This window comes from Mauremys reevesii, linkage group 11, assembly GCF_016161935.1.
Source record: "Mauremys reevesii isolate NIE-2019 linkage group 11, ASM1616193v1, whole genome shotgun sequence".
Classification (NCBI taxonomy): Eukaryota; Metazoa; Chordata; order Testudines; family Geoemydidae; genus Mauremys; species Mauremys reevesii.
Window position 1 is genome coordinate 42585562 of NC_052633.1, and position 14885 is coordinate 42600446.

Genomic DNA, 14885 nt, shown 5'->3' on the forward strand with positions numbered 1-14885 from the left:
ATTCTCTTCTTCCAGTAGCTTCTGTGACAGGGTCAGGCCAGATGGCTACAAGAGTGTGGTTGAAGGTAGATACATTAGCTCCTTTTCCCTGGGTAAGATAACAGGGACTATTCCAGAACACTCAGGAACTTTCTAGAACTAATTAAGGCAGGCAAGCTAATTAGGACACCTGTAACCAATTGGGAAGTTACTAGAATTAATTAAGGCTAATGAGAACACCTGACTCCAATTAACCTGCTAAGAGTCAGGTGAGGCTGTTAAGTACCTGACTCTAAGGCCCCTCTGATGCTATAAAAGGGCTCACTCCAGTCAGGCCAGAGGGAGAGGAAGTGTGTGCAAGGAACTGGGAGCAAGAGGTGTGCAAGAAGCTGAGAGTGAGTAGGCATACTGCTGGAGGACTGAGAAGTACAAGCGGTATCAGACATCAGGAGGAAGGTCCGGTGGTAAGGACAAAGAAGGTGTTGGGAGGAGGCCATGGGGAAGTAGCTCAGGGAGTTGTAGCTGTTGTGCAACTGTACCAGGAGGCACTCTGGACAGCTGCAGTCCACAGGGCCCTGGGCTGGAACCCAGGGTAGAGGGCGGGCCCGGGTTCCCCCTAAAACCTCCCGACTCCTGATCCAACACAGGAAGATCTCTGAGGCTAGCAAAATCTGCCAATAAGCATGGGACCCACCAAGGTAGAGGAGGAACTTTATCACACTTCCCAGAAAAGAACATATATGAGAGACCTAACATGTTTTAATATATGCTAAAATATAACTATAGTAAAATCAAAATCACTAAAACAGAGAGAACAATTTTGACCATTGAAAAAGCAGGAATCAAACTGGGAATGAGAGTTAAGGAAAGACTTACCTTGCTGGAGGGCTTAAACATGCTTGGTTCCTACTGGTTGCAATGTTCCTGACTGACATGATAATGAGGGGACTATTCATTGGTCCTTGATGGTGGCAACCGAGTCACAGAAGAAGGCTATTTCTTAGTATTTCTCAGTTATATGTAGCCATTATATCTGCTCATCTGAATTTGCTGAGTATTTATTCCATTAAAATGGATACCGTACACTATCATTTGCAGTAGATGATTAGGAATTATAAATAGATGATTTCATGGTTATACTAATTGCTTACTATGCCACTGCTTATATACAGATATAATGGTGGGATACACAGTAGTGTATTTGATAAGCAGTTCTAAAGAAAGCCAAGAGATTAACTTGAACTATAAATCTTATATTAGACTAATGATTTAAATGTGATATAAAGATTCCTGGTCGTGTATTCAGTTGATGAAATCAGTTATATAAAATGTTGGACTCTAGCTCTTTTCATGAATCCATATTTTTACACAGATATCAAACATGTGTCTCATTTACAGGCTACATTTAAAGGATGGATGGATATTATGTATGCAGCTGTTGATTCAAGAGCTGTAAGTACAATATATGTTCTTTTTCCTTGTATAGACTCTGAGTTCTAAGTTTAACAAAAATGAGTGAGTGAGCATGGTAAAATTCTGCTAATGAATTATTGTAAACTGATAGCAAAACTCCCATTGATTTCAATAGGTCCAGGGCAAAATATATTATTATAAGAGTGCTAAAGTACTGTCCCAGGACAGAAGTATTTTGGATCTTTGTGTTGTGAGTTGCTGAGTTTTCAATGAATTGTTGACATATTAGTGCTGATTTTTTGTTTTTTTTTTGCAAAACTTGTTTTGTAGGTACTGGATCAACCTAAATATGAAGACAACCTATACATGTATCTTTATTTTGTCATCTTTATCATTTTTGGATCTTTTTTCACCCTGAATTTGTTTATTGGTGTTATCATTGATAACTTCAACCAGCAAAAAAAGAAGATAAGTATTAAAGTGTCTCCTCTCTGTCCTAAAGACAATATAAGACATTGCTTTTTTGAAGTCATAAAAATGTGGAATGATTGTCCCAAGCATTTATTCTGATGGAACAATTGAAAAGCATTATTACATAAAAGATATAGTACAAGATACAGTATGCTATAGCTTCACAGTAGTCCAGGTGATGAGTGGAACACATCCTTTCCCTTCCCCGTCCCCAAGTTATTTAGTGTCATGTGAATATTCCTTTCAATGTAAGTGAAGGACTAATGCATTCTCACTCCTGGCCACTTCCTACAAACTCTTTATGTGGTTGCACCATTGATTCTAGGCCACAGTACATTACTTCTTTCTGGCATCTCTGCATACTTCCACTAATGCCTCAGTGATCCTGAACCTTCTAGAAAGCCATGACAGCACTGGACACTTGAGGATAGATTCACAGAATGACATAGGCACCTAACTGCTACTTTAGTGCATAAATCCCAGCACCAGGCCCCACTGGGATTCACAAAACCTGCTCAGCTGCTGCAAAACTTGTAGGCACCTAAACTTGCTTGGATTTTTGCAGTAAAAGTTCTCTAGGCCCCTATGTTGTTGTGCACTGCAGCCCCATGCCAGGTGTCTGGATGCCTAAGCCACAGAACAATGCATGAACCAGGAGAAGATAGGCATTCCTGCACCTAACTTGCCTGCAGGAATCAATCCAGTAAATGTGTCCAGAGCTCACCTACCGGATCAGGCCCCTATAGGTGGGCTTACACAAAATGATGGGGGAGGGGGAGAGAGGGAGGACCACTCTTATAACTTTTAGCCCAGTGGTTGTTAGTCACCTGGGATATGTCAGACCCACAGTTCAAGTCTTCCCCCTCCCCACCACATATGGGATCAGCAGAAGAGATTTGAACTGTGATCTGCCATAGACCACTGGGATTTGGGATACTCTGATATGGGGCTCCTTCATTCTCTCCTTTTCAAGCTATCCCACTGTGGATAAATAATATTTAAAAGTTGTTTGGAGCAGATGGAGTGGATACTAGCTCTTCTGCCTCCCTGGTGAGTGCTCTAACTACCAGGCTACAGCATCATTCTCTCTCTCTCTCTCTCTCTGGCCCAATGATTCTTTAATTATTTATCCCAAGCATAACATGTTGAAAGGGGCAGACTGTGGGAGCCCCACACATGAGAATCCAAGTTCAAATCCCTTCTCCCCATCAAGTGGAGGGGGACTTGAACTGTGGGTCTCCCACATCCCAGCTGAGTACCCTAACCACTGCGCTAAAAGTTATGAGGGACATTCTCCTCTCCCAGCTTCTTGCTCAGATGGTATAGGTGCCTAACACAAAGAGAGGATTTGCAGCTGAAAATCCCAAGCAGAGGGAGGTACCTCCCTGTAGCCCAAATTTAGGCACCTATCTCCAAGAGAGAGGCAGGGCTTAGCATAAGCCCCTTCAGCCTGGCATCTCCCACTGGCTATTTTAGGTGAGGAACCGCCCAACAATGCTGCCTTTTTGTGAATCCCATTCTGAGGTGCCTCTCTCTCCCCATTCGTTGTGCAAAGAACCTAGGTGCTGAACTCAGGCTTTGTGAATTCCAGTGATTTTCTAGGCACCTAAAAGTTATGCATGGCAACACTCACCATCATCCCACCTAAGTTCCTCTGTGAATCTTGCCTTTGGTGTCTTAGACCGTTATTAGGAAGGTGTGAGCTGCACCTGCCTCAATTCCTTTCTGACCATGGTCTGTTATGGATGTGAGGAATCTCACTGTTGAGCCAGGTCTGCCTGACTGTTGGATGTTCTTTTTAAAAACCCCTTCTTATAGTTTTGTCTATGTGATCAGTTAGTGTGCGGGAAGCTGGGATGTGAATTTACAGCACACTAGCATGCTGTGCACTAAACATCTATGTGGACCCTCCTACCACATACTGACAGTTTCCTAGTGTGCACTGGAATACAGTAGGGAACTTTTAATGCATAGTAGCATGGACCCTAATTGCATGGCATGCTAGTGTGCTGTAGATTCACACTTCAGCTTACTGCACAATAACTGTTTGTGTAGATAAGCCCTTAGTATATCTTAGTCTTAGCTAGCTAAATATATATATTACCAAATAATTCCCTTTTCAGTTGAAAATCTAATATTTCATTTTACCTCAGTGCACTCCCTCACTTTTCTTGGGTCAGTGCTGACAAGGGCAGATCTGAAGAAGAGTTTCAAGAGGTGTGCCTGCAGTTCAGGGATATTCCTGAAATACGATGCATGCACATGCTACCTCTTTTGTCTGGAGAAAACTCACCTCCCAAGAGATGTAAAGTCTGATAGGTTTTTATTCCTCAAGCTCTTTGAGTAAGGCTGTCAGAGAGAGCAGTGGATTCTGGCTGGCACACCATGAATGGCCCACAATGGCTGTCTTCAACTCCCAACCTCTCCACCACTAGCCTCCTGCGGTCAATCTTGACTCTGCCTAATAAGGACTCCACTACAACGTCTGAATAGAAGCCAGACAGGACATAGGAGTTAAAAGAGGACCACTTCAGTGCTGACGGCATTAAAACCACAATTTTCAGCTCCAGTCAGTCTCTTCCACGTCTGAACAATCACAGTTGAAGGACTCATCTTTTTCAGGGCCCTCAGAGACCTTGGGGTCCCAGTGCCAGTATTTCGTTACCTAAGTCAGAAAATAGTTTTCACTCCAGTACCGATATCTGAAAGACACTGGAAAATTCTGGTATTGATACCTTGATGTTGTCTACATCCTGGGTGGTGTTGACATTTCAGGAGTGCCATAAGAAATGCCTTCACTGAACAGAACTGACTTTTTGATTTCATGTTGGATGCCAAAAAAATTTCTCTCTAGCTCCCTGGAAACATAGGAAGAAGAGCAAGTATGCTGAAAAAGATCCCCCAGCATTAAGGGGAAAGCACCATAGAAAAAAGCAGTCGTAGTACTTATCTTGGAAGAGCACCAATTGGGCATTGACTCCTCTGGATCCAACTTCAACCTCTCCTCTCTGGTGCCAAAGACACCATCAGCATCTCCTGCTGATATAGTCTTTGCCTTATCAATGTTGTTTCCTTGGGCTCCTTTCCCAGATGTCTTCTCCTCTTCCAAGAAATCTCAGAAGAGGCAGACTTGGTTCATTCAGTTACGTTGATTCCTTCCTACTGCTAATTCTGCCTCCCATTTTGGGGTTTGTATGCCCGAAGACCATTTCTTCCCCTTCAGTGGACATCAGACAAAAGGCCTACCCATCAGGGAAATCTCTCTCTCTCTCTCTCTCTCTCTCTCTCTATCTATCTATCTATAGGGAAGAGAACTCAGTCATGGGGCAGGAGACCCAGGGAAGAGGAGACCTGCTGAAGGCAGAATGGAGAAAACCACAGGGAGTAGGACAGGTTCCTGTGATAGGGCCTGTAAGAAGCATGGAGATCTCTGAGGGAAGAGCACAGAGTCCTTATGGAGGGGAGGCAGTGGGAAACCTGCTGAGAGGAAACAGCATAGAGGAACTCAGCAGGACCCAGGAGTAAGGGCAAAGAGCACAGAACTTCAGCATAGCCCAATAGGGGCAGAAGAAATTGGCTTGGATATTTATTTGGATTTACAGTTGGACTTTTGTTACCCATAAGCGCCTGAACTTAGGAGGTGATCTGGCTGAAAAGCTGGGCCATGGAAGACCCATACAGAGACAGGCCAGCATAGAGCCAAAGGAAGTGGTCAACAGGGGGTGTTAGATGTGAAGTCCTGTGCAACACCATTCTCTGCTGCTAGAAGGGGACTGTGGCAGTGTGTGCAAACACTAACAGGCATCCAAAAAACAGATCTGTGAGGCAAAGGGTCTGTGTATGGGATACACCCTTCTTGTCACTCTTCTTTCTTCCCAATTTTGATATGTATGTCAGGAGCAAAGAACCAACTCTACCACATTCCCCACTTCCAGTCTGGAAGGACATAACAGTGGACAAGTAGGTCCTAGATGCAGTAGAACTCGAGCTGGTCAGGATTTTTTTGGCTAAATGTGTTTTCATCAAGGTTTCTCAGTTCCAGGATTAAATTTCTGGTTAGAGAGAAACTCACCCCAGGTTCATGTCTCTGCATCTCCTACATCCCAGATGAGTGCCCCAATCACCGGCCTATAGAGTCTATTTCTCACTCCCTCTTGCCAAGTGTTATTTAATTATTTATACAAATGGAACAGCTCCAACAGGAGAGATTGAGAGGCCCACGCCAAAATAGCCTATAGCATGGTGCCTATGACACTCATTGGAGGGTGTGGTAGACGTATGTTCAAGTCCCTTGCTCTGAAACAGGCAGAAGTGGAGATCTGAAAGGTGGCCAGCTGGAACTCAATACATATATTCACTCAACATTACTACAGTACTAGATTTAGCTTCACAGTTTGATGCCAGGTTTCACAGAGCTGCTTTACCATCTCTTTTTTACTTGAGAATTCCTCAGCCCATCAGTCATCTCAGCTACACTGAGCTTACCAGCCACCAGCGAATGGAATTATGCACATGTTCCCTGAAGAAGAAAGAGAGATTACTTACCAGTAGCTGTAGTTCTTTGAGAGATGTCTCTGAATATTCAAACTCCTCTTCTTCCTCAGTTTCCTATCCATCTTGGACTGTGAGCAGATGTGATTGAGGGTCACACCTCTCTTACATAACTTTGGGCCATGAACATTGGGAATGCAGTGGCAAAGTTTTTCAGAAGGTTCTGGATCACCATGGTGCAGGTATTTTGAATCCCATGACTGTGAATATGCACAGGTATTCCTCAAAGAACTACAGTTTCTGGCGAGTCTCCTCTCTTTACCTATAATTGCTTGTGTCAGAGTCCTCTTCCTTCATCCTACAGTAGGAACATTCAGATAAGAACATAAGAACGGCCGTACCGGGTCAGACCAAAGGTCCATCTAGCCCAGTATCTGTCTACCGACAGTGGCCAATGCCAGATGCCCCAGAGGGAGTGAACCTAACAGGCAACGATCAAGTGATCTCTCTCCTGCCATCCATCTCCATCCTCTGACGAACAGAGGCTAGGGACACCATTCTTACCCATCCTAGCTAATAGCCATTTATGGACTTAGCCACCATGAATTTATCCAGTTCCCTTTTAAACATTGTTATAGTCCTAGCCTTCACAACCTCCTCAGGTAAGGAGTTCCACAAGTTGACAGTGTGCTGCATGAAGAAGAACTTCCTTTTATTTGTTTTAAACCTGCTGCCTATTAATTTCATTTGGTGACCCCTAGTTCTTGTATTATGGGAATAAGTAAATAACTTTTCCTTATCCACTTTCTCAACATCACTCATGATTTTATATACCTCTATCATATCCCCCCTTAGTCTTCTCTTTTCCAAGCTGAAGAGTCCTAGCCTCTTTAATCTTTCCTCGTATGGTACCCTCTCCAAACCCCTAATCATTTTAGTTGCCCTTTTCTGAACCTTTTCTAGTGCTAGAATATCTTTTTTGAGGTGAGGAGACCACATCTGTACACAGTATTGTACAACCTATGAGGAAACAAGGAGGTCTAGTTTTAAGAAGGGTGAGGGAAGTAGGGTGCAGGGAAGAATAAAACTGACAAAAATAGTGGTGAGTAATTGTTTCTTGTCCTTTGTCCTTTCCTTATTAAACAATAAAGATATCCAGAACTGCATGAGAATATTGCAAGCAGTAGATAATATACATTAAATGACTGCTTGTAAAGAAAAATCCCCATTGAGAAAATCAGGCCCACATCAGAATGGGTTACAGAAGAGTGAGGACTGGCCCCGATAGCAACATTACAAATGCCCACAGCCATTGCTTCACCCTTTTGTGCCCAAAAGGTGGCTAAACTTCTTGTTCAATATGCCTGGACCCTGAAAGGTTGGGCGTTTTACTCATTCATTTGTGTGGAAGTGCTTGAATTTGATAGCCTACCTAATATTGACAGGATGTTAGTGCCTTGTCTTGATACACTGGGACCTGAAACTAAACCCTCATGAGCTTAATAGTTAATTAGACTGTTACTTGATGCCTTTAGTGCATGTCTGTATTTAACTCTGCAGAGAGCCAATGGAAAAAGTAGCTGATAGTAACATGTCTCCTTTGATCTCCTAGTGAGGATGTATTTATAACATCTCCACAATAAAATATAAGATTATAAGAGACACTTATTTTCCTTGTAATCCCTTTTCTCTTTTGAATGTGAATAAATTTTTAAAAGATTATTCATGTAAATATGGTTATAACCAGTTTTGATCTCATTTCCTTACTTTGGAGGTCAAGACATCTTTATGACAGAAGAACAGAAGAAATACTACAATGCAATGAAAAAGCTGGGATCCAAGAAACCACAAAAACCTATACCTAGGCCAGGGGTAAGAATGATTTACTTTAATCTGTCCAGACTAAATGGTCAATTTAAAAGAAAAAAAGAAATATTAGCTTGTAAGCAGTTTATTTAGAGTTCACATTTGTATAAAGACTAGATATTTGATCTATAAAAAGCTCATGTACAAGTTATCTTTAAGGTAGCCAAAAGTGGAAAATTTAAACACATTAAAGAAAAAGTACCTTTTCCCTCTGCTACCATATTTTTTCTTTTTTTTTATATGTAAAGAAAAGATCCAGGAATCTGAACTCTATTGTATGCCCCTTTCCTGTGAATAATGATACTAAATCATTGCCATACTGTCTGCTTTCATTGTAACAGTTCTAAGAAGAAAAATCTGTCAGTTTACTCAACAGTAAAGAACATATATATATTAAGGCTGGGATTTTCAAAGAAGCATGAGGGATTTAGATGCCCAAATCCTATCAAAATTCAATTGGAGTTGGTTGTCTAAGTCTTTTAGGATCCTTTGAAAATCCTATTTATATTTTAACATGTTATAGGTGGAGCTTGTGGAAACACCTGTAGTTAAAGTTACCTAACACTTCCCATTTTAATTCCCTAATTTCAATTGCTTATAACTTTGCCAAACTTTTATTGTTTGGGTTAAAATTTCTCATGCTTGCTCCTTATCTCGGGCTGAATTTTTCTGGAAAGTGTCAGCAAAAATGGCCCATGCAATTTTCAGAATTTGGGGGTGAGGGGGAGACAAGAACTTTTACCAACATTAAATAATTTTTGGAAGAACTCTGCAACCTTAGCATTCTTTCTAATATTAAAGTCAACTACTCAAAAATTAAGACATGCAAGAATCAAAACTGCCAGAATCATGCAACCTTAATTCCCCTCCCTTTGTGCATATGCATTAGGTAGTCTTTAATTACATGATCACAATCTATTCTTTCTACACGACCCCTGCCTCATTCAGTGCACAGAACCGACAGTGAATGAGAGGGTATCAGAAAGTGAAAGGGTGTTAAAGGTAGTAAATTGGAACCCAGTAGAGCTGAACTCTTTCAGCTCTTCTTCAAACTTGCTGTGTGATGCTGGGCAAGACTATCACAACATGTACATGCAAGGGAGCTGACTTAAGCTCCAATATTTGTATTATTAATTTGACAAGGCTGCCCTTTTACTGAAGTTCTATACACTGTGTTATTAAGAGATATTCTTACCTTCTTCCAGTATAATATAGAATAGAAAAATAATTGTAAGGTGTGAATTGAATGGTTCTTTTTCCCCCCCTCCAGAACAAATTCCAAGGCATGGTATTTGATTTTGTGACAAAACAAGTATTTGATATCGGCATCATGATTCTTATCTGCCTTAACATGGTCACCATGATGGTAGAAACAGATGATCAGAGTGACGAGATGCAAACTATTTTACAGCGGATTAACCTGGTGTTTATTGTCCTTTTCACTGGAGAATGTGTTCTGAAACTGATTTCACTCCGTTATTACTACTTCACCATAGGCTGGAACATTTTTGATTTTGTGGTTGTCATTCTCTCCATAGTAGGTAAGAATTATTTCTTAAATTAAAAAGAGGCTAAAATGTGTGGAAGATGAAAATTTACTTAAGGTGCTTCATGTTTGGCTTTTGCTATTGCAGTGCTTACAATTAAGTTGTTTAGCTTTTCATTTCCTGTAACTTTATCTAGAGTAATCATCAAAATTCTTGTATTCAGTCATCACCATAGTATCTGACTATATTAGGAATAATTTGTATGAGAGAATTGATAAGAACATCTTCTATTGACATTCTCAGTGTTGGAAATTACACATTATCCACTCTTGAACTATCAGATATCTTTTACATAACATATATTAAAAATTAAAGTAGAACCTATACAGTACATTTACTTGACATATGAAACATTAGTAATCATATAAAACATGACTGTATGATTTGGAAGTCTTTGCAATCCTCCATCATTCTGATACTGTAGTACAGAAAGAATAAATTGCTGTAAAATATTTTCCCCTTACTTACTAGCTGTTTTGTTTTTACAGGTATGTTTCTAGCAAAGGTGATCGAAAAATATTTTGTGTCTCCCACCTTGTTCAGAGTTATCCGACTCGCCAGAATAGGTCGAATCCTGCGTCTCATTAAGGGAGCTAAAGGGATCCGTACTCTGCTTTTTGCTTTGATGATGTCTCTTCCTGCTTTGTTTAACATTGGTCTCCTGCTTTTCCTGGTTATGTTTATCTATGCTATTTTTGGAATGTCCAACTTTGCCTATGTTAAGAGGGAAGCTGGAATTGATGACATGTTCAACTTTGAAACTTTTGGCAACAGCATGATCTGCCTATTTCAGATTACCACATCTGCTGGTTGGGATGGCTTGTTAGCACCAATTCTTAACAGTGGAGAACCGGACTGTGATCCTAATAAACCTCACCCAGGAAGCTCTGTTAAAGGAGACTGTGGTAACCCTTCAGTTGGGATTTTCTTTTTTGTCAGTTATATTATCATCTCATTTCTAGTTGTAGTAAACATGTATATTGCTGTTATTTTGGAGAACTTCAGTGTTGCTACAGAAGAAAGTGCCGAGCCCTTGAGCGAGGACGACTTTGAGATGTTCTATGAGGTTTGGGAAAAATATGATCCAGATGCAACCCAGTTCATGGAATTTGCAAAACTGTCTGATTTTGCAGCTGCACTTGATCCTCCTCTTCATTTACCAAAACCAAACAAAGTTCAGCTTATTGCAATGGATCTGCCCATGGTGAGTGGTGACAGAATTCACTGCCTTGACATCTTGTTTGCTTTTACAAAGCGTGTTTTGGGGGAAAGTGGAGAGATGGATGCACTTCGAATACAAATGGAAGACCGGTTTATGGCATCCAATCCTTCAAAAGCCTCCTATGAGCCAATTACAACCACATTAAAACGAAAACAAGAGGAGGCATCTGCTGTCATTATTCAGCGTGCTTTCAGACGTTACCTTTTAAAACGAACAGTAAAACAGGCTTCGTTTGCATACAACAAAAATAAAATCCAAGGAGGGATTGGTCAATGTATCAAAGATGAAATTCTTATTGACAAGTTAAATGAAAATTCATTTACAGAGAAAACAGACATGACCACCTCAACAGCAGTTTGTCCACCTTCCTATGATTGTGTAACAAAGCTAGTAAAAGAAAAACATGAAAAGAAAGACAAAGATGCCAGAAAGAAGGAAAAATAAAATGCAAGGACACAATTCTGTTTGTGAAAAGTTGTTTACAGCCTGTGAAGGTGATGTGTTTGTGTCCACAGGACTCCTGTAGGAGGTCTATGCCAAACAGACAGTTTTAAAAAATATACTGTATACATAAGGTCAGTGCCTATAACAAGACAGTGACCCCTTGTCAGTAAAATGTGACTATAATATGGGGAAACAACCTTGACTGGAGGTTACTATTTTCACTACCAGCTGACACTGCTGAAGAGGAGAGGAAAAAATGGCTACTCAGACTGTAGGTACCAGTTAAAGGGGTGAAAACCAATAAATTTTTGTGTGTTTAGCATAAAACAATACAGTAACTGTATCCACTGTTTGCATTTCAACTGCCACATTTGTCATATTTTTACAAAATCTGTGTTGGTGGATTCATCTTTTTTTTAATCATATGTTTATTATATGTAACTATTTTTGTAAATGGGGTTTATGTTGGGGAAGGGGTTAAGTATTACTTTACAGGTATGAGGACCAGGTGTTCTATAATATGACTCTCTAATATACACACAGAAATTATTTGCATGAAGGCATGCTGCACTTATAGATCATGCATGAAAAAGCATTAAGTCACAGAGAACAACAAATTTTTAACTACTCTGTGTTTCTGGGAGGGAGTAATAACTTCTGAGGTGCTTAATTAATGTATTCATGTTGTGTCACATCAGACGAGTCTTTATATGCCTGTAAAGTTCTCTGTAATCCACAAGAATAGAACAGATGGATTATTTTTACACAGACCATTAAATCTCAGCAAGTGCAAACTTCATTGTAAGGTCTGGAGTCCAAGGTTTTATGTCTTTGTCAAATGGTTTTCTGTATAAAAATATTAAAAGAATCTGCCCTAGAAAACAGAATTGACCAAAACGAACCCTTTATAAAATTGTTCTGCTTTATCCTGCAGTATTGTTTGGCCATCTTCAGCTCTCAGTAAGGTTGACATTGTATATGTTAATGAAATGCCCTCTGTTATGTAAATAGTAATTTTACCCTGTGGTGCATGTTTGAGCAACCAAATAATGACATGAGCACATTTATTGCATCAAATATGTACCACAATAAGTGTAGTGTGCAAGCTTTCAACAGGTAAAAGTATGTATTCTCTACCATTATATAGTTTGGATGCTATCAATGCATGTTTATACTGCCTATGCTGCTGTTCTTTCAACAGTCCAGAATTCTTAATTATGGGAAGCCATACGTCAGAGGTAAAGAGAAACAAATTGTTCAACAAGACCTCATTTCTTCACATCATTAAGCAATAGTTTGCACCTAATTTAAGAGCGTTTTTGTTTTAAATTTTTTAATCTTAAGTGAAAACATATGGTGTATAGCAAAACTGTACAGATGTGTTGCAAACTGCTAAACCTGTTGAAAATAATGTGGTTAGAATTTTATAAGCAAATATAAATATTGTAAAAAAAACCATTTTATTTTATTTTTCAGCATTATGTACATAAAATAAGAAATGAATTTTATCTTCAGGTTGATGTCGCAGCCATTTTTATTACTTTCTGACCACAGCACTTTTTCATGGAAGAACTTCAGAAAATAAGAAATGAAGACAAGAATGGGTAGTTGTAGGTTTCTGCTTTTTTACTATATTTGAAAACATTTCCATTTGAAATAATTTGATAATTTCTGCAAAAGAAGTGCACAAATTGCTTGATTACAAAAGGCTATATTTTTTGCTTTGGAAAAGGATGCAAATTTTTGTTTGAATTTCTAGCAGTGCCTGCATCAGAATTTTAAAATATCCTTTTTCGTTCACAGAATCCTTTATCTTTTCCAGGGTTTATTTACATATATTCTTTTTGATTCATGCTGCATTAGAACTACTAATAATATAATCTGGGTCCACAATATTTTTTCACAAAAACAAAGTAGCAAAATTGTATAATCAAACACATCAGGACATTTTATGTTTCTTACACAGGAAAATTACATATAGACTTCTTTTATTAAAACTATTGACTTATACTGTATTAGTGAACTGCATGCAGGAAGATGCTATTACCCTAACTGATGCTAAACAACATTATTAATGCGCCAAAATAATAAAGATTACATTTTTTATTGTATGTCTTTGTCTGTTTTTATTAACTAAAATTAATATAAGATCAAATTTATTATGCTATAGTGCATAAGGATCTGATCCTGCATACTATTACAACCAGGTATAGTGCTTACTATCAGTCAGAAATCTATTGCTGTCACTGGGCTGAGCCCATTAAGTAGTACTGCCACTGATAATGTTCACAGGATCTTGTAAATACAATAGAGTAACATAAATACAAAAGGGATATAATATTTGATGGGAGGAAACAGATCTAATGTGAATCGAAACTTGATTAAAATTATAATGACAACGTTATTTTTGTATAATACTCCTCTTCTTTTATAACTTTGCAGCTATTTTTTTTTCCTTTCAAAGAGCCTGTTCCTGGCACCTTTACTCAAGCTGTGTAGCTCCAGAAATCAATGGAGTTACTTACATATTGCCAAAACATTCTCCCACCTCTGTGGGTATCTGCATGGGTGGGAGAGCAGCCTCCCTAGTGCCGCCACATCCCTATCCTGTGCATGTTGATGGAGAATAGATTCAGCATTGGCTTGATCTCACAAACGCATCAGCAAGCCCACTGTACCACTACCATGTACCAGGTATAGACCTGTCTGAGTGTACTTCACTGCCAGCCTGAACAAGAAGGGAGCAATTGCGTTTAATAATATGGTGGCAAAGAAGATTCTTATGGCACTCCACATGACAGCCCTTGGGGCAGAAGTGTGATTGTTCAACAGTAACCTCTGGGATAGCTCAGGAGTGATGCCCCTAAATTGTAGCCCAATCTGCCATTTCCATGGACTATGGATGTGTCAGCCACCTTTCATGAGACACAGTATTGAAGACAGCTGATAGATCTGATAATGTCAGAATTCCTATTGATAAGGGTCAAGAAAGCTGGAAGCATCCAGGTACTCCGAGTTCTATGTAACTCTGAGTAACATGTTCCATAATCGTGACCAAAAAGTGGAAAATTAGCTACTGGTTGATAGTTGCATAGACTATCAACATCAAGAGAGCATTTAGGAGCAGAAGCCAAGGACATTCTCCCTTTAAACTACAGTAAAAGCAATTGAGAGCTAGCCATCCCTAAAGTAGGTATTGCACTATCCACCAGTAAAGGACCTCGTACTTTCTTTCTAGCCTTCATCCAGTGGGAATGACGATCCAATGCACAGATTGTGACAAGAGGTTTTTCTTCTAAAACAGCCAGAACCTTTGTAAGTGACACCACCTGGAACTAAAGCAGAGATGACCTAGCATTTATTTATTCCACATAGTGCCCTGCCTCCAGAGACAGAACACAGCTCATTTCTAATCTGATTAATTTTATCATATTTTAAGGTATAACACAACC

General features: G+C 39.6%; 1 protein-coding gene across 4 annotated transcripts in view; it reads left to right on the forward strand.

Moving 5' to 3' along the window:
* The window catches only part of LOC120374778 (sodium channel protein type 1 subunit alpha), a 166835-nt gene extending 153291 nt beyond the window's left edge, over positions 1-13544 (forward strand). For all 4 annotated transcript variants that reach the window (XM_039494995.1, XM_039494994.1, XM_039494997.1 and 1 more), the window contains 5 exons: positions 1378-1431; positions 1723-1860; positions 8122-8226; positions 9491-9761; positions 10256-13544. In XM_039494995.1, coding sequence (XP_039350929.1) covers positions 1378-1431; positions 1723-1860; positions 8122-8226; positions 9491-9761; positions 10256-11433 — 1746 coding nt within the window. In that variant the 3' untranslated portion in view covers positions 11434-13544. The remainder of the gene's footprint in view (positions 1-1377; positions 1432-1722; positions 1861-8121; positions 8227-9490; positions 9762-10255) is intronic.
* Positions 13545-14885: the final 1341 nt, after the last annotated feature.